This window comes from Notamacropus eugenii, chromosome 4, assembly GCF_028372415.1.
Source record: "Notamacropus eugenii isolate mMacEug1 chromosome 4, mMacEug1.pri_v2, whole genome shotgun sequence".
Lineage (NCBI taxonomy): Eukaryota > Metazoa > Chordata > Mammalia > Diprotodontia > Macropodidae > Notamacropus > Notamacropus eugenii.
In genome coordinates, this window is record NC_092875.1 from 287,554,970 (window position 1) to 287,575,356 (window position 20,387).

General features: G+C 37.2%; 1 protein-coding gene across 3 annotated transcripts in view; it reads right to left on the reverse strand.

Moving 5' to 3' along the window:
- CPA6 (carboxypeptidase A6) overlaps nt 1-20,387 on the reverse strand; it is a 365,360-nt gene that overhangs the window by 81,918 nt on the left and 263,055 nt on the right. For all 3 annotated transcript variants that reach the window (XM_072604784.1, XM_072604783.1, XM_072604785.1), the window contains one exon: nt 363-477. In XM_072604784.1, the coding sequence (XP_072460885.1) occupies nt 363-477 (115 nt within the window). The remainder of the gene's footprint in view (nt 1-362; nt 478-20,387) is intronic.

The following is a 20,387-nucleotide window of genomic DNA, read 5'->3' on the forward strand; positions in this document are numbered from 1 at the left end:
GTCTTCCTGACCCGATTTGGGGTTTTCTTGCAATGATATTGGACTGGTTTGCCATTTCATTTTCCAGCTCATTTTAGAGGTGAGGAAACTGAAGCAAAAAGGGTGAAGTGACTTGTCCAGGGTCACATAGCTGGTAAGTATCTGACATCAGATTTGAACTCAAGAAGATGATCTTCCTGATTCCTGGCCCTGTGCTCTATCCACTGTGCCACCTAGCTGCCCCCACATTTACCAATGGCTATCATAAATTTCATGATATATGATGTCTGTCTTGGAGTTGAAGTTGTGGTGAATATGTGTGTATATATATGCAATGATTTGCAATGCATATATAAAACAAAAACCCTGTTTCATTTACTTACTTCTTCTAAAGAATGATAAACTTCATAACTGTATCCTGGAAGAGATCTACGATTCCGCTGGGCCCTCAAGCTGTTTCCTTTTTCCAGTGCTTTCTGGAGATCTGCTATTAGGATCCTGGATTAGAAAAAAAAGTTGTTGATAAAGAAAAAATTAAAATAGGGACAATTTCAATATGCAAAGGAAATTATAGATCTACAAAGAGATGTAGAGCAGAGATAATGTGCCCTGAATATGTATTTTTATTAAAATATTTGAAATAATTTCTAGTTCAGTGAAATAGAAACTGCCAAATAAGTAGTACAATTATTTGAAAGCACATACACACGTCCCATTTTATTTGGTATGTATTTTAGGTGATTTATTTAATTGTATCTCATTTTCTGCCTTTCTTTTTCAGTAGTACAGTGACTCTTTAGGTTTAGTCTCAAGGACTTTATGACTCCAAGGAAGGGTAGAATTTACGAGAAAGGAACAACTGCATTGATTGTTTAGGGGCCACCGTGAATCCTTTATGTTTTCTTTGCATTTTTCAAGTGGAGGTATATAGACTATTTGGTACGTAATATATGTGTTACTACCTTGAGTGATTGTGTGGGAATTAGGTATTCTTTTTCCGACACCTGTGGAAGTCTAAACACAAGCTATATTTCAGCTACATTCTGATATGTCCCAAAGGCATCACTGAGTGGGGGCAGAACAAGACAAAGAGAGGAGTGATTTTGGAGGCAGCCTGAAGATTGAATCTTATTAATGTAAATCCAGAGCTTGGGGTATTGGGGCATGTATTACATGAAATATAGTGATTTCTTTGTCTGAGTTAATGATCTTGTCAGTTCTAGAATGGGGCAAATGAAGAAAGATTGCTTAAAGAAGAGGCTTTTTTACTTATTTATTTACTTATTCATTCATTCAAAACAAATCTATTGAGTTCTTACTATGTACAAAACATGGTGCCAGACAATGGGAGAGATACAAAGGAAACCAGTACATGGTCCTTGAACTCTGGGAGTTTACCTATCATGGGGTAGTTGAGCTATAGCTAGGGTGTTTTAGATGTAGAAAGATAATGTCATAGGGTAGTTGAGATATAGATAGAGAAAAAGCTTTTTAATGAGAATAACTAGTATACAAAATAGAATATGACAAGATTATATGGATGACATAGTTCTAGCCTCGATTTGAAACTGGGAAGCTGAGTTCTAATTCTAATAGAGACATTTACTGACTGCAATTCTGAGAATGTCACAGAACCTCTAGGATCTTCAGTTTCATCATCTGTAAGATGGGCATAATAATACCATCTACCTCAAAGTATTGTTGTGGGATCAAATGAGATAGCATATGTAAAATACTTTGAAAAAGCTCAAAGAACTATATAAGGGCTAACTTTTATTATAAGGACTAATTCTTAAATTATCTCTCCTTTATCTATTTTTTCAGGTCATTTGTTTTTCTATAATGAGATAGTTCCTATTTTCTTCTACTTTTTTCATTTTTTGATTTTATTTTATTGTTTTGGTGTTTCATAGCATCGTTAGCTCCCACTTGCCCGATTTTAATTTCAGAAATTATTTTTTTCTTTTGGCCCATTCTTTTTAAGGGGTTCTCTTCAGTGAATTTTTGTATATCTTTTTCCATGTGGCCAATTCTGTTTTTTTAAGGTGTTATCTTCTTTAGTATTTTTTTGTGTCTCCTTTACCAAGCTGTTGATTTTTTCATGATTTTCTTTCCCCACTGTAATTTCTTTCCCTAATTTTTCCTCTATCTCTCTTATTTGACTTTAAAGTTATTTTTTGAGCTTTTCTAGGGCTCTTTTTGGGTCTGGGATCTGTTTACATTTTTCTTTGAGGCTTTAGATGTAGCAATTTTGATTTTATTTTACTCTTATGAGTTTGTGCTTTGATCTTCCCTGTTCCACAGTAACTTTCTGTGCTCAGGTGGTGGTTTATCTTCTTCTTCCTCATTTTCCTAGACTGTTTCTTGACTTTTAACTTTATGTTAAATTTGGGCTCTGCTCCAGAGGTGGAGGGGGCACTGTCCCAAGCTTCAGATTTTTTTGGGGGGGCAGCTGTTTTCAGAGATAGTTCTAGGGGTCTGTAACCTTTTAGTTCTTCCAAGGTTGTGTTATCTAAAAAGAGGAGTATTTACTATTCTCCTGACCTGTGCTCTAGTCTGTGAGTGACCACAAGCACTTTTTTCCCACTGTGGTACTATGATCAGGATCCCTGCTCCCCCGTGGCCACAAGATCTTCTGTGCTAGTGTTCTTTTTCACCCTGGGACTGTGACCCAGATGTGAGTATGGGTAATGCAACAGAGACCTACACCTATCACCAGAAAAGGTCTCCTTGCAATCTCCTTTTGACCAGTTGTCCAGTTCCCATACTGTCTGTGGGATGAGGGCTCCAGAAACTGCCACTGCTGATTTAGTCCTGGGTTGCTGTGGCATGAACCTATGCTGGAGCAGCCTATACTGGAGCTGGACTGTGCTCCACTCTTATCCCATTGTGAGAGACTTTTCCTAATGGCCTTTTAAGTTATCTTGGGCTAGAACATTGTTTCACCCCCCCCCCCCCCCTTTTGTGGGTTCTTTCACTCTGAAATTCATTTTGAGGCATTATTTAAAGTTGTTTGGAGGGGAATTTGGGAGAGCTCATGCAAGTCCCTGCCTTTTCTCCATCATCTTGCTTCGACCCCTAAAGAGAAATAATTCAACAATTATTGGACCACATGAAGGTCATGATAAAAAAAGAGCCTTGACATCACATTTAAAGAAATCGTAAAGAAAAATTTCCTTGATATCTTAGATTGAGTAAAATAAAACTTGAAAGTAAAACAGAAATCAAAAGAATTTACTTATCATCTCCTGAAAGAAAACTCAAAATAAAAACTCCCAAGAATATTATAGCCAAATTTCAGAGTTCCCAAGTAAAGGAGAAAATGTTGCAAGCAATCAGAAAGAAATCTTTCAAATATCATAGTGCCACAGTTGGGATTATATAAGATTTAGCAGCTTCCATGTTAAAGAAGCAGAAGCCTTAGAATATGATATTCTGGAAGGCAATTTAGGCTTATAACCAAGAATAACATATCCAGCAAAACAGAGTATAATCCTTTGGGGAGGGGGGTGGACATTGAATGAAATAGAGGACTTTCAGGTATTTAAACCAGAGCTGTGTAGAAAATTTAAAATTCAAACACAAGATTGAAGAGAAATGTTAAAAAGGTAAACATGAAAGAGAAATCTTAAGGGGCTCAACAAATTTATATTCCCATATGTGAGGATGATATATGTAAGTCCTAAGAACTTTATCATGATTAGGGCCATTAGAAGGACTCTACATAGACAGAGGGCACAGAGTGAGTCAATTATGTTGGAATGATCTAAAAAATGGATGGGCAAGAAAGAGGAATGCACTTGGAGGAGGAAGGGAAAGGAGAATTGGGGAAAATTATCTCACGTAAAAGAGGTGCACAAGGAAGAGCTTTTACAGTGGAGGAGAAAATGGGAGAGGCACACAATGTTTCAACCTTACTCTCATCTGAATACGTTCAAAGAGGGAAGAATATATATATATATATATATACATATATATATATATATATACACTACACATATACACACATACTCATTTGAGTATAGGAATCTATCTTACTTAACAAGGAAATAGGAAGCAAAGGGGATAAGTGATAGGGAAGAGTGATAAAAGGGAGAGTAGAGTAAGGGAGGCCATGGTCAGAAGTAAAACAGACTTTTGAGGGGGAATGGGGAAGGAGCAACTGAGAGAGAGAGGGAGAGAGAGAGAGAGAGAGAGAGAGAGAGAGAGAGAGAGAGAGAGAGACAGAGAGAGAGACACAGAGAGATAGAAACAGAAAAAGACACAGAGAGATAGAGACAGAAAGACAAACATACACAGAGAGACACATAGAGAGACATGGACAGAGAAGCAGAGACAGAAACAGAGACACAGAGAGACACATACAGACAAAAAGACACAGAAAAGAAAGAACACCAATGAACTCTGACTGCTAACTGAATTATAATTTTTCTCTTTATTTTTTTTGCTTTTTCATTATGTGGTTAACACAGAATATTTTTCACAAGATTTCTGCATATTTTACATGTGTAATTTATTTCATATTGCTTGCCTTCTCAATAGGGGAGAGGTTGGAGGGAGGAAAAGAATTTAGAATTCAAAATATTAAAAAATGATAAAAATAAAGATAAATTTTAAAAAATTTTGAGAAGGAATCCATAGGTCTTTCCAGACCACAATGGGGGTCCATGACAAAAAAGATTAAGCACCCTCTCTCTGTAAATTGTTTGGCTCCCATGGGTTTAACTATTATCTCCATGCACATTATTTTGAGATCTATATAAGTATCCCAGTTTGTCTCAAATTTTAGTTTCTGTTCACCAATTACCTATTGGATATTTCAGGAGAGGAGGAGTTGAGTTACCCAGCTAGCTGGGTCCCCATTCAGCCAGCTGCATCTACTCACAGGATTGTGTTTGCCCCTTGTTGCCGAAGAAGACCATGCCATCAGAGAAATGATGACATGACTTGCACTTGACTTTATTTTGAGTGAGGGAGGGCTGTGCAGGTCACCAGCCTCACTTCTCCTCCAGAGCCATCTGAATCCAGTGACCTGATATTCCTCAGGATGAGTGGAGATGACCCAGGATGCACTGGGAGACCTTGGGCTTTTCCCTTCCCTTCCCTTCCCTTCCCTTCCCTTCCCTTCCCTTCCCTTCCCTTCCCTTCTCTTCCCTGTCCTAAAACCTTAAACCTACTGCACTCTGAAACTGAGACTCCAATGGGCCCCTGCCTAAGGGCTCCTCTGGACCCTCCTACCTTTACAGTGATTATCAATACTAACTGTTGCTATTTCCCACTCAGCCTGATATCTTTTCTTTCCTTGACCTCATTTCAATGAATGGGCATTGCCTCACCCTAACTGAGTACCTGCAAATACCTTGGCCTAAAGGGCCTAAGGTCTCCCAGTGCATCCTGGGTCATCTCCAGTCATCCTGATAAATATCTGGTCACTGGATTCATATGGCTCTGGAGGAGAAGTGAGGCTGGTGACCTGCACAGCCTTCCCTCGCTAAAAACAAAGTCAAGTGCAAGTCATGTCATCATTTCTCTGATGGCGTGGTCTTCTTCAGCAACGAAGCACGAATACAATTGGATATTTCAAACTGGATGTCCCAAAGACATCTTAAATTCAGCATATCTAAACATGAACTCATAATCTTTCTCCCTAAACCCTCCCCTCTTCCAAACTTCTCCATTGCTTTCTAAGCCACCACAATTATTCCAGTGTTCCACATTTATAATCGTGGCATTACCTGGGGTTCTTACTCTCCCTCACCCTACATATACATCACCTTCTCTCCAGTCTCTCCAGTCATATAGCTACCACCTTAATTCAGGCTCTCATGTCCTCTCAGTTATATTATTGCAACGGCCTTTTAAATTTTTCCCCTGACTGAAGTCTCACCATTATACTCCATCTGACAAACTTCTGCCAAAGTAATTTTCCTGAACTGCAGAACTGATCACATGTTTTGCCATTCAATCAAATTCACTGACTTCCTATTGCTTCTAGGAAAAATATGAACTCAACTCTTTATCCTTTAAATCCCTAAACAGCATGGTCCCAAACTACCTTGTCAGACCCATTGGACAGTATCCTCCTGACCGAAAATCGCCTTCCTTTTGTTCTTTACACATGACACTCTCTTTTCCATCTCTGTGACTTAGAATTGGCTGCACTCCTGGGAACGTACTCCTTCCTTACATTTGCCTCATAGGGTATCATTCTTTCTTTATCAGTCAGCTCTGATATCATCTTAAGTATGATCCTTTCCTTATCTACCCCTCAAAGAGATATTTATCTACTTCCCACACTATCTTGTCTTTGACTGCTTAGTGGCTATATATGTATACATCTTCACACACACACACGCGCACACACACACACACATACATACACACACACACACACACACACACACACACCCTTCCATGTATAATTTTTATACTTATCCTGCATATATTTTTATTTGTACTTGTTGGTTACCCCATTAGAATGTGTTCATTATGTTTAGGACATTTAAAAATTATTTGTGTCTGCATCCCAGTGTCTAGAACAGTGTCTGGCAAATTGTAGGAGCTCAATAAGTACTTATGGATTAATTAATCAACAGATAGGAAGATCTAGATAGAGAAAAGACAGAGAAAAAGGAAATAGGACTAACTAAGCAAATAGTGGAAAGATACTCATTCTTAGTTACCTGTCCTTATTTTTCTTTCCAGCAAGTCTTTCAAAAATAATTTTGTGGATTAATTCTCTCTATATGCTTCTTTTAAGGTAACTCTTCCTTCTCCCTTAGTGAAATTATTTCCATTTGTCACTTCAGAATTTTATTCTTGGGAGTTTCTGAAATTTGCTATGTTAACTTCCTTTGTAGAAATTTTAAGACACAATCATACATATCAGAACTCTGTGCTGCTTTTCCTGAGTAAATATAGGGTGCACATCAGGCTATATCTGCTTTCCTCTTTGTCTATCAATTATAAGATGGAGCAGTCACATCTCTCAAGGTTGCCATAATTTTACTGAAGCAACTAGCTTCTCCTTGTCAGTAAGAATATGCATTTTCCTTGCCATTCCTTTCGCCTTTTGAATAATGAAATTAAATTCCTGACTTAATGATATTAGCTGTTCTGCTTTTGATGTGAGAACTATGGAAGATATCTACATAACTAGATCACCTAACCATTACATCATGTCTCTGCACCAGCATTATGATGTTTTCCTTCTGTCCAAGTAGTCTGAAATATAGTTCTATGACAATATCACTCCATTTTCCTCTCTACTGCCTTACACCCAAATGTTCCACCATGCTTTTGCATTTTTATTTCTGGATTTTCTCACTTGAACTTATCTTTATAATATATATTGTTTTGTCCTTATCTATTTGGTTTCTTTTTTCCTCAATAACAAAATAGTACATTTTATTTAGCTCTTCAACCATTTTCCATTGATTGATACATGCCCAATTCCTCTTTCTTGCATTATGATAGAATTGTAGAATACTAGAACTAAAAAAGATATAAAAAATCACTTAGTATACTCCCCTTATTTTAATGGTAGAAAAGCTGAAACTATTCAGTTTTTATTCGGTGTATCTCCTTCCTCTCCTTTTTTTTTTTTAATACTTATGCTTTCAGTTTTTTAGGTTATACACGTTCAGTCATGCAAAACATATTACCCTATTAGTCATGTTGTAAAAGAAGACACAGACTCAGAGGAAAAAAACCATGAAAAAATACAGAAAGTGAAAAATAGTGTGCTTTGATCTGCATTCAAATGATCATCAGTTCTTTCTCTGGAGCTGGATAACATTTTTCATCATGAGTGCTTTGGAATTGTCTTAGATTATTGTACTGCTCAGAATAGCTAAGTCTTGGTTTCTTTTGAATAAGGCATACCCTTCCTGATCAATATTCAAACCAGAGCTCCTATCTCATATCTCAATGATACCAGTGACCATCATCTGCTTCTTTGTAAGAGGATCTCAAGTCACCTTCCTTGTGAACCATATTTCATAATTCAAACACAGACATCTGAGGCAATGGAGTTTATCACTGGTTCTTATCTTGGATTTGTTGTCTGTGAATTACTGGAATTATGTTATTCTTATCCTTACTGTATAGGTACTTCCTATGGTATAGTCTGGGTAGGTAGTTTACCTCTCTGCTTCTCTTCCCTGGCATTTGATTAGCTTTGCTATATTCTATTCAAATATATTTTAACACCCTTTTAGCTAATGTTGCATCATCTGTATGTATCTCTAGTTAGGCATAATAGATTATGAAATTTTTTGGTTCTGAATCCACAGTCACAATTTTTGGCACATAGTAGGTTGCTTAATAAATTCTTGTTGAGTTGACTTGTTGACTTGGTCCATAGTTTTTCACTCTATCAATGGAAAGAGACAATTTTTAAGCTATCATTCAGAAACCCATACCCCCCTCTTAAGATGTCTTTTTTTAAAAAAAAAACCTAGCTTTTTATTCCTCAGATATTTCTCATTTTTCTGAATTCAACCTTTGCCTTTAAGTGATAGTCATGATAAAAGTACCATGTGTGTTCATAGGATCTTCAATTTCTTGCTCAGAACTTTATAATCATAGGAATACATTTTATGTTCATTTTGGTAGTTTAATTCACCCCTACATGGATCACTAGATAAGTGCAAACTAGATATGTCTGACAAATATTTAGGGGGTTTCCATCATATTCTGGATACGCAATTAAAGGAAATAGCTAGGGTTTAGGGAGAGTAGGGATGCATACAAATAAGTATAATGCCAAGTAGGTTGTGACATAGGCAAAAAAAAGTTAGATAAAACGTTTACTTTAAAAATGTTTTTAATTAGGTTATTATATTATTATTATTATTGGCAAATTCCACATGAGGGAAGGTTGCCAGATCTCAGGGAATATACCATAGTCATCTGAAACATCTATACCTGAAGTTGGAAGCCATCTTCCTTTCTTCTATGACATTCTTTGGTGTTGGCAGGTGGCTCAGGAACTCTTTAGAAGAATGAATATATGCTCAGGTTCCTTATTATGAACTCTCCCTTCTTATCACCATCCTTTTTTTTTCTATTCTCTTCTTCTTCTCCAAAAATCTCACCGATCATCTTTGTGTTTTGAGATTAGTAATAGATCCCCCAGTGCGGTGTAGGGTTGGCATGTTGAGGCTAAGGGTAATTCTATGGCCCATAGTTCTCCTAGTGCATAGACCAGGCCTGGATGTTTTCCTCATAGGATTTTATTTCTCTGGCAACAAATTCTTTCAGAGTTGTACTCTGGTTTCTCATTCACTTTGGGTCTCCTCGAACTACCTGAAATGCCAAGAGAGCTGTAGAACAGATAACACAATTCTAATGTGATCTTGTTATTCTAGAGGCTCTAGAATCAATCTGTGACTATAAGATTCAGTACCAGAGACAGCTCACAGCTGTTTGCTCCTAACTAAAGGAGCTGCATTGTATAAGACTATGCAACCTTGACTTGGATCACTGCCTTCTGTATACATGCATTTTGCGGTTTATTAAACATACAATTGCTCCCTGGAGAGAGGGAGAGAAGAAAAAGTTAAGCTAATTCATTTAATGCTAAGATGTTTCATGCAATTGGATCACTGGAGGAATAAACTACAGGTCTTACAACATTCTAAACTAAAAGTAAAAAGAAAATCCCATTTCTAGTCACTCACATTTATTCACCATCCACTCAGCTGCCAAATTGCATTACCAAAGCACATATCTGACCATGTCACTATTCTGCTTAAAATGCTTCAGTGGCTCCCTATTGTCTCAGTTGTTAGAGTTTTCTCCACCCCCATCAAGAGTACTGACTTGGGTTTATATGGTGCTTTTGGCTACTTGGCATATATTTTGTATTTACTTATCTGACACATATTAATTCTCTTTAGTACAATATAAGTCATATGTTTCTGGAAGGCAGGGACTATTTCATTTTTGTCTTTGGATCCTGTAATGGTAACTTAAAGAATGTAATGGTAATTTAAATGGGAAGATCTTTCCCATTCATTAATAGGCCCATGTGACCTGCTTGGGTCACATGAAAGTCTGAGTCACATGGAGGCTGTGGTAGTTTGCTGAACTAGTGGAACAGGAAGGGGTGGAGCACAGCTGAGAAGAAATTGGCCACAGCAGTTAGAACTGAGGGAGAGAGAGAAAGCAGGCAGCTGGTTAACATCAGTGGGACAGCTTGTTTTTGATTTTGTTTATGGGAGCTGGTTTGTGGGAAAGCCCTAGCAGAGGAAAGGCTTGTGGATGGTAGTGCCCCCTGCATTGTTATTGTGTATAGATTCTTTGTTGCTGTGATGGATTTGACTTTCTGGGGTTTGAATTCAGCTTTCTGGTGTCTGAATAAATGTTTTGGTTCTGTCTTTCATGTGGAGGGTCTGTTGTATTTCTCCATTTAGAATTGTGCTGGCATATTCATGGTTGCTGTAGGTGCTGTAAACATTGTGTTGGCACTACAGATCCCCAGCACCTAGCGTGGTGCTTGGCATGTAATAGGTAGTTAATAAATACTTAGTTAATTGAAATTGAAAAACAATAAAAAAAGGAAATTGTACTAGATCTGGAAAATGTATGCTCCTGCTTTTATCCTGTGAGGATATAGGATCAGATGAGTTCAAGGGCTCTCATTACTGTGCTTTAGCTTCAGAAGGAAAGAAAAGACATTCTGACCACCCAAAATAAGCAGTTCATGTTTCTTTTCAGTTTGCTTTTAGGGCTTATTTTATATTTTCCCAACAAAAATTTGTACTATCCCAGTACCAAGTAGCAAGGTGGAGCAATGGATAGAATAAAGAACTCAGTCAAGAAGCCCTGAGTTTGAATTCAGCCTTGCACACTTACTAATTGTGTGATTCTAGACAAGTCAATTGATTTTTGTATGCTTCAGTTTCTTCATCCGAAAAATGAGGGAATTGAACTCAACAGTCTTCAAGGTCCCTTCCAACTAAAAAATCTAAGTTCCAATATACTAGTAAGATGATAGGCATGCTTCCTTCAGAAGTCTGAGATTCAAGGTTTATTTATGAAAGAGTTATGACAAGTATATTTTTATAAATAAACTAATAAAGGATTCTCAGAGAAGACAAAAATAGGGAGGTAGGAAAGGAGAGTTCATAATAAGAAACCTGAACAGGTACTTAGTCTTTTGAAGGGTTACTGAGCTGTGTGCCAACACCAAGAATTTTCTTGAAGAAAGAAAGATGACACCCAACTTCAGGTACACATGTTTTCCTTAGAAATTATAGAAATACACATTTTAATTTTAAGGCACTTTTAATGCATCAATTCAGTTAGGAAAAATAAGTAAAAGTAATACAAGGAAATATATGAAGTTATGAAGAAACAAAGCCATGTTCTTCAGCTGGGCACTGTACATTGATTCAGTCTTTTAGAGAAAAGAATCATAAGATTCTAAAAAATAAGATAATAGTGCACACCTGGCATTATTATAGTGGCTAGTAGAGAGGTGGCCCCAGATTCAGAGTGGCCTGGGTCTAGTTTTGCCTGTGACCCATGTTAGTTGTCTCAATGCTGGGTAAGTCACTTAACCGCTCAGCACCCTCAGGCAACTCTCTCAAACTATTAGTTGCAGAATGATTGCTCATCTGCAATAGTGGAGGAGGTTTCCTCAGCAGAATTCTGCCTACTCTCCTGAAATCATAGGTCAGTATCCTAAATCACCAAGCACATATTTATAAAGTGTTCTCTGTTTATAAAGCACTTTTCTCACAGCAACCTCACAAGGTAGGGAATTGCCTCATTTATTTACAGATGAGTAAATCAGTGCTCAGAAAGGTTAAATGTCTTGTCTGAGGTTGCACAGCCCTCAACACAGGCTTTAGAATCCTAAATCTGGTGTTCTTTCAATGACAATATACTTCCTCACAAAATATTAAAATATTAGAGCTGAAAGGTACTCTAGAGATTATATGGTTGAAACTTCGTATTTCATAAGATGAAGTAACTGAGGCTTGTCCTCACTCCCCATCAAGACTGTGTTCCACTCAAGTCAGCCATATGGAAAAAGAATTATGAGAAAAATCCTATTCCTTTGACTTGGTAAATCTACTTTGAAAAAAATCCCTAAAAACCCCCAAAAGAAAAAAATTGCAAAAATACATAAAATGATGTTCATAGTAGTGTCAATTATCATGGTGAAAAAATGGAAAAAATCCAAATGTCCCTGTGCCCAACACAGGAATAGTTAAGAAAACTCTGGCATATGAACACAAAGGAATAATATATAGTAAAAAATATCAAATTTGTGTATTGTATCACTACTTGACAAGGCACGATAAAATATGCAAAAATAAAAATACAAAATATATAACCACTAATCATAAGTAAATAAAATTTATTTTGTACAATTGAATTAGGAAGAGTTTCAAGAGAGATAATGTCCAGAATATCTAGTTTTCTTTTGTATATATTTTTGTTTACAAGAATAGAGATTATATATTTAAAAAGTTCAAATCTTGAAATTTTGAAAATAGTGCTAATATTAGATTATGTTGCAATGATATTGATCTAACCTCCTTAAAATTGAGCAATAAAAATTCTAGTGTTACACTGGAAGCCACTTTGCAGCATGTAGCTGCTGTACCCCTCCCCGCTTCTCCCTTAACCAAGGCATCCATGAAATAAAGGGGCAACTCAATCATCTGGAACATTTAAAAAAGCTAAGAGGTACCTCAGTGATATTTTCTGGGTTTGGCAGGTGGCTAAAAAGCTTTGCTTTTGTAAGTCATTTTCAAGAAACAACTGTCATGTTAGTAGGTTTTGTACCATAAAATAACACTTTACAATACCCATAAGTCACTTTCAAATGACTGTAATTGCTCAGAGTAATAAACATAGTTAGTGTGATACAGGCAACTCAATCATCCATGCAATGAGGATTGGGATGTGCCAAGAGTACATAATCCAAAAATCTTTTGTGCTATATTTGCCTTTGCAATGCATTGTGGCTTTTTAATATTTATATCTCTCATTATGTTTCTCCTAGTCTAACACTGAAAGGAAATGTATGGAAGACAAAACTAAGGAAAGCTAATGGAGGAAGAACACAAAGGACTGATTTGGTTTAATCAATCAATCAATCAATCAATCAATCAGCATTTATGATGTGTCTCCTATATGTGTGTCCTGAGGATACAAAGGTAAAAAGAAAACCTCTATCCCTGAGGAACTTCCATTACATTGAAGGAAACAACATAAACACATATAAGTCAACATGAAAATATATGTTATTTTTTAAATGGGAGGAGAGAGGTACTGGCAACAGGGATCAGGGAAGGCTTAGTATAGAGGGTAGCACTTAAACTGATTTCTAATGGAAGGTAGGGTGGAGGTAAGGAGGGAAATTTTTCTAGGTAGAGGGGATAATTAATACAGTTTTGTAAGAATTATGGTCAAGAGTACTGAAGTTCAAAATGATCTAAGGCTGGTGACAAGTGCTGAGATCAATTAAAAATGGATTTTGAGATCTTATCTCAATGTGCAACAGCGAATCCATCGATGGAGGTATTCCATCCTTCAGGTTGGCAAGGAAGAGGGGAAAGCATTCCAGGAATGCGGGGGCAGTGTGTTTGAAGGTAGGGAGTTGGGCAATGGAATGTAGGTTAGTTTGACTGGAATAGAAAATGTGTAAAGGAGAGCAATGTGAAAAATATTGGAATATTGGAAATTCCAAAATTTGGGAATGCTTAGTAGGAGTCATATTATGGAAGGTTTTAAATGCTAGGTTAAAGGTTTTTAATTTTATTTTAGAGGCAGTCATGAAGCACTGAAGATTTCTAAGTAGCAGGGAAAAAGGGACAGGTCTATACTTTATAAATATCTATCTGGCAGCTGTATGAAAGCTGGATTAATATAGACAGCTAATGGAATAAAGGAAACCAATAAGAAGAATTGCCTAGGGTCACAAAGCTACTAAATGGTGAAGCTGTGATTTTAATTCACATTTCCTGTCTCCAATTCCTTAATTTTTCCACTACAACATACTGTCTCCACGGTCAAAGAAGTAAACTCTCTGATTTTAGTTTAAAAGAGATTTCTCTAGAGTCATTCTTAATCTAACTAAAATTTCAGTTCTTTGCTTCTTAGTCTGCAGTTGTTGCAAATAAAGAAAAGGTAGGGTGGTAAAACATAGGGACACTGATTCTGCAGGTGCCTGTTTCAAAGCACAGATAGTAAATTGTGAATGTGACATCTAAGGTTGGTATTTTGAATCCAGTTTAGAAAAGTGGTTTTTGAAAACTTCCAGAGAATTTACTGAAGTTTTGATAATATCCTTGGTATCATATTGAAGGATAATTCACTTGTGCCTGTACCAATTTGTTTTGGGAGACTATAAGCCAATTGGTTGATGTTTCTGGTGTAATGCAATAGGTTAGGAAAAATATAGGCTTCCTAGCCCAAGGCTGTTTGTAAATGGGTCATATGCTTACGGACAGTTCCAATGGAGTTCCCATAGCCGCAATCAGAGAAGCTCCTCTAATTTACCATATTTTATCCCCCTCTTCCATTCTCCTGAACGCTTAAATAAAAATTCTCCATCAGTTTACCAGACTGTAAACCATTCCCAGAGTGTCCCATTAATTTCCCCCCAAAAAAGAAAAATTATGCCTAGGCTCTCAAATACCCAGTTTTCAAAAGTTTGACATTTTTTTTGTCTTTACAAAATTGAGTTATGACTTAATATTAACATTTTATGCTGGGTATCATAGCCATAAGACTGAACTCCAGTGCACCAGCTGCTCTGTTCTAAATGTTTGTGCTTCAGGCCTTTGTTTGGTTTTCAGCTCTCAGTATGAGGGCTGTCTCTTTGATTTGCCAATGCTTGGCCCTGGTGCAGTTTGTCTGCCTCCCTGTGCTGTAGTTGTTAGCCAAGCAAATCTTTTACTCTTCAGAAGCAGGCCTTTATACCAAAAATCACACTAAGAAATCCAAGTTTTGTCATTAACATTTTTTTTACAATTAACTGGTAATTTTGCATTTAACACAATCATGTCAATAATATCACAGAATCATAGAATTATAATAGATGGAATGGCAATCTGATCCAATCCATATCTGTAACATAGTGAATTATCTAGTTCTACTTGAAGTAGTTATCTATCTCTGCTTGAAGACCTCCAAAGAGGGAGAACCTACTGCCTCTTGAGGCAGCACATTTCATTTTTGGATAACTCTAATTATTAAGGGTAGCAATGTGTTGCAGTGAATAGAGCACTGTGCCCCAAATTAGGAAGACTCATTTTCTTGAGTTTAGATCTGGCCTCAGACACTTTCTAGCTGTGTGACTCTAGACAAGTCACTTAACCCTGTTTGCCTTAGATCCTCATCTATAAAATGAACTGGAGAAGGAAGTGGCAAACTACTTTAGTATCTTTGCTAAGAAAAACCCAAATGTGGTGTAACAAAGATTCAGACACAACTGAAAAACAACTGAAAAAAACAAAAGAAGGTATTAGGAAATTTTTTCTGATCTCAAGCCAAAAGCTGCCTCTTTATAACTCCTAATCATCGCTGCTATTGCCACCTCTTGAGACCAACAAGTCTAGTTTCTCTTTCATGGAAGTACTTAGAAGACATTTACCATGATATATCCCAGCCCAGTCACCAAGTCTTCTTGTTTCCAGGACTAACATCCCTGGTGCCTTTATTTGATCTAATATGATATAGACTTAAGTCATTTTATCATCTTGGATGAACTCGTTTGGGGTCTCCCCACTTACAAATGTCTGTTTTAAATTGAGATGACCAGAACTGAACATACAACTTTAGACAGTTACTAAAATAGAAATGGATAAATTAGCATTATCTATGCTGTATCAGGTAAGATAAAGAAGGGATGAGAGTGTAGTCAGAGCAGAAGTAATAGATTGTGAAAGAACTGAGGGGTGGAGAGAACAGAGATCACAATGAGGACAAGGAACAAGGTGAGGGATCAGAAGACATAGGATAAAATGAAAGAATTTCAGAACTTATGAATATAGAAGTGAACCACTTATGGGTGATGACAAGATGAAGGACATGACTATCTTGATGTGTATCTAAGGTATGGTGAAGGAGAAGTCATGAGAGTTGAGTAGATTGAGAAACTAGGAAGTTGAGGTGTTAGAGGAGCATCAGTATATATGTTCAAGCCCCTTAATATTAGGGGAGAAGTTGGAGTAGACAGACTATGAGCCAGGGACTGAACTCACTGAGAAAGGAGGGAGAATGTCCTAGGAGTTTGAAAGATAATGGCCTCATTGCATACAGAAACAGCAATATTGTCAAGATAATCAACTGTGGAAGACTTAGCTATTCTGATCAATGATCCAAGATAATTCCAAAGAACTCATGATGAAAAGTGCTGTCCACCTCCAGAGAGGACTGATGATCTCTGAGTGCAAATTGAAATATATTTTTCTCACTTTATTTTCTTTTTGTGATATGGTTAATATGGAAATGTTTTGCATGATTTCACATGTATAATTGATCCACTTCTCAATGGGTGGGGAAATGGCTGGTAGGAAGGAGAGAATTTAGAACTCAAAATTTAAAAAAAGAATGTTCAAAATAAATTAATAATAAATATATAAAGGTAAATGTTTCTCTATGTCATAAAGAAAGAAAGATAATGGCCATCAGCATCTGGAATGGGTGATAAATTTGGATAATATGAACCTCAAAGGAGATGAGTAAAGGGAGAATCTGAAGGTGGCTTTAGGGAATTGAATAAGATTACTTAGATGGAGAGAGTATAAGAGGATAGGAATATGATGACTATTAAAGAAATGAGTCCAGGCAGAATATCAGTTATTGAAGAGAGATCTGTTGATGGTGGCAAGGGGTTAAACTATGCCAGGTTGTCCTTTTAGGTCCAACTTTATGGCAGGTGGTGATGTGTCCTTTGAGGCTCCTGGAGGAACACTTTGCAACAAGCAGGAGCATGTGAAGATATGACCAGGAACTCAGGAAGTGTGAGGTGGCAGTGTGAGGTAAGGTCAGTGTTGGAGAAGGCCCAGAAGTTGGGAGGTAGGTGGTAGGGGTCTTATCCCAGCTTTGGATGGATCTGGCCTAGAGAAGGCAGGGCCTTGCACTGTTTCTCTTAACATATTATTTAGATTACAGTCAGTTTACACTATTTATCATTCCCTGATCTCACTCTGCCTTTGCCTATCTACTCCTTTGTTCATAATACTTCTACTTCTAATCTTTGCAGGTTGAAATCTTTATTTTATTCCAGGACTCAGCTCCAGGGCTACCTTCTCCAGGAAACATTCAGTAATTCAGTTCTCTATCTAGCTGAAAGTGGTCCTTTCCTTTATAATGTTCATATAGTACCTCTCCTTTCAATTTACCAGGGTGTCAGATGGTAGTTTAATGGATAACACACGTGATTGCAGATCATAAAATCCTAGGTTTTCCTTGTAAACTGCTCAAGGTCAAGATCTATTTTAATTTTTGTCTTTGTGTTCCTAATAGCTAGCACAATGAAGGTACTTAACAAATACTTGTTAGATTGAATTGGATGATCCTATTTGAATATTTATTATAATTATTTATTTCTATGTCTTATCTTTCATCATAAACTTTTTGATGGCAGAGAATATCTTATTTCATCTTTATATTTTTAATACCTAGCAGTCTAGCAAATATTAATATATTTAGGGTTCTTGTTGAATCAAGATGGGTTATATCTCAAACAGCAGACCTACAATAAGCATTGCATGTCATATCCTCTCCTCATCTTTCTTCTGGCAATTCTATGAGACTGATTGTACAAATAGTTCCATTTTAAAAGTGAAGAAACAGTCTCTGAGATGATAAGTGATTTGATCAGTCGTACAATTAGTGAGTAATGGAACTGAGACTTGAACTCACGTATTTTAAGTCCAGTTCTTTCTATTAGGTCACACTATTTCTCCATTTTATCTTCTAATCAAACTCTTTAGTAACTCTGAAGGAGTCTTGGTTACCTGGGTAACCAAGAAGATGTTATAAAAGAGTATATACTACAGGTGGATCCTCAGTCCCTTCTGTTTTGGTTTACTTGTCAATTAATGCCTCTGCTCTTATATCATTGGGAGCTCCTCCTGCTGAATTCAACTACTCTTTCAATGACATATTTAAGCAAAAATAGTTTTTACTAGAAAAAGGAAAATGTATAGGAATTAAAAAAAATGAGAAGTTACAAACTCTGTAAGCATACTTCCATATCAACCATGAGCTTCCACCCTCTAACAAAAGCTTTCTCCTGAAATGCGGTTTTCAAATCCTTCCTTATTGTGGCCTTAGTGCCCAGTGTTATGAGTCTGGGAAACATAGGACTTAAGACTTGCCACTCACAAAGTCCTTGGGATTTCATCCTAAAGCTCAGTATTTGAGGCTGCTCCCCTTACAGATGGCAGAAATCAATATCAGGAATGTCAGTTACTGCAGTAGCCTCTGAAGATAATAGGAATCAATGACTACAGCTGCAGATGGGCACCTCTCTCCTGAGAATGAGAGAAGACTGAATCAATACCCAAATAATTCCAATTGATCTTGGGTTTCATAGGAGATGAGGGATCATGAAAATCATCCTAATTGTAGCTCCCTACAGATTTGGCTTCTTCTTCTTCTTCTTTTTCTTTCGTACCTGTATACCACACTCTTTATTCTTCAGGATGACCACTGCTCAATGTAACTTGAGTCCTTGGGGGGTTGGGTCATCAGTTGTATTGCCTTGCCAGTGCCTTACTCCAGAGGAGTACCCCTTCTTTGGACATGATTGTAGACATGACCTCTCAAAGCAAGGAGTTACAACATTAGTTTCTGCAAAGTATGCTTGCAATTTATCCCTCTAATTGGGTATCTACTCTTTATGGTTTACAGTTATTAGACTTTCTGGCCTTCCTTTGGAGATAACTTTGCCAAGGCTCCGAGCTGGAGCTACCCTTTAGGTGTTTTGTATCAGTTCACTCTGTTGGACAATTCTCCTAATCTATGAAATTAGAAGCATTTCCTTCACTTTTAGATTCCTTCTTAGAATAAAATTGAATTTTAGGACTTGGCTCACCTGTAACTTCCTCTTCTCTTACATGTCTAATTCAACCAGGAAACTTTTGTGACAAGTATGGAATGTCTGTGTTACTCAAACAGGTTTGGGCAGATTTTGAGTAAGTTTTTGGCATTCTGAAGAACTGTTTGATTACTGTAGACTGGGTAACTCACAAATCTCAGCTATCCTGGAAACTGGCTGGTAGGCAAAGAGGCTGAGTGTTTTCTTAGATTACACACGTGGTCAAAACTATCATATTAAAAAATACAACCTAAAAGGATAGTAATATTAAGGATTGTCTACAAGAACAAACAATTCTATCTTAGCAAGGACACTTTAAACTGCTGACGAAGATAACAGGAACTTGTTAAAGCCTGGGCAAATGTCTTATTCATATTTTTGCATAGGCAAGCTCTAAGTAATAATAGATTCATATTTTTTTAAAGAACTCTAATATTTACAAAACACTTTCCTTGCAATCCTGTGAGGTAGGTAATATAAATATAATTATACCCACACACATTTATGGTTTACCGATCAGGAAACTGAGGTGAAATGACAACTGAAGGTCACCAGATTAGGAACTATAAGATCTAGAACTTGAATCCAGATCTTCTAAGTCCCACATTTAACACTACAGCACGTTATCATTCTGAGAGGTGACATGTCTGTTTTCAAAATGAGAACTTGGTAAACAAATATATTTATAGATTCAATTGCCATCTATTTTTCAAGGACCCTAAGAGACCACCTTTTGATAGCTGTGACCTACTTCCCATTGATATAGTCAAGGAATTAGTGGAAGAATGAATAGTAGATTGTAGTGCAGGGGTTGTTAACCTGGATTCTATGAACTTAAAAAATCTTTTAAAAATTAATTTGGGGGTGTGGCAGAGCCAAGGTGGTGGAGTACTAGCAGAGACTTGCTAGAGTTCTCTCTCCAATCCTAGCCAAATACCTGTTAAAAATGACTCTAAACAAATTTTGGAGTTGCAGAACCCACAGAAGGATGGAGTGAAGCACATCTTCAGTCCAAGACAGCCTGGAAGGTTGATGGGAAACATCTATTGTGCTGGGCTGGGAACAGAGTGCAGTTCAGAGTGGGTCACAGTTGCATAAACAAGACTTGTGAAGGCCTCAGGGGGACTGAATCTCTGATACCTGTGACAGTTTCCAGACTTCACAACCACAGAACGCGGAGGACAAATTGGAAGGTCAGTGGAAAAAAACTGTTGGACCTGTGTGAAAGAGCAGAGGGGTTCAGTCCCAGCCCCAGGGTGGTGGAGGGGGGGGGGGGGTAGAGGAGTCCACAGAAGCTGCAGCAGGGGCAGAAACAGTGGCTGTTTCTGGATCT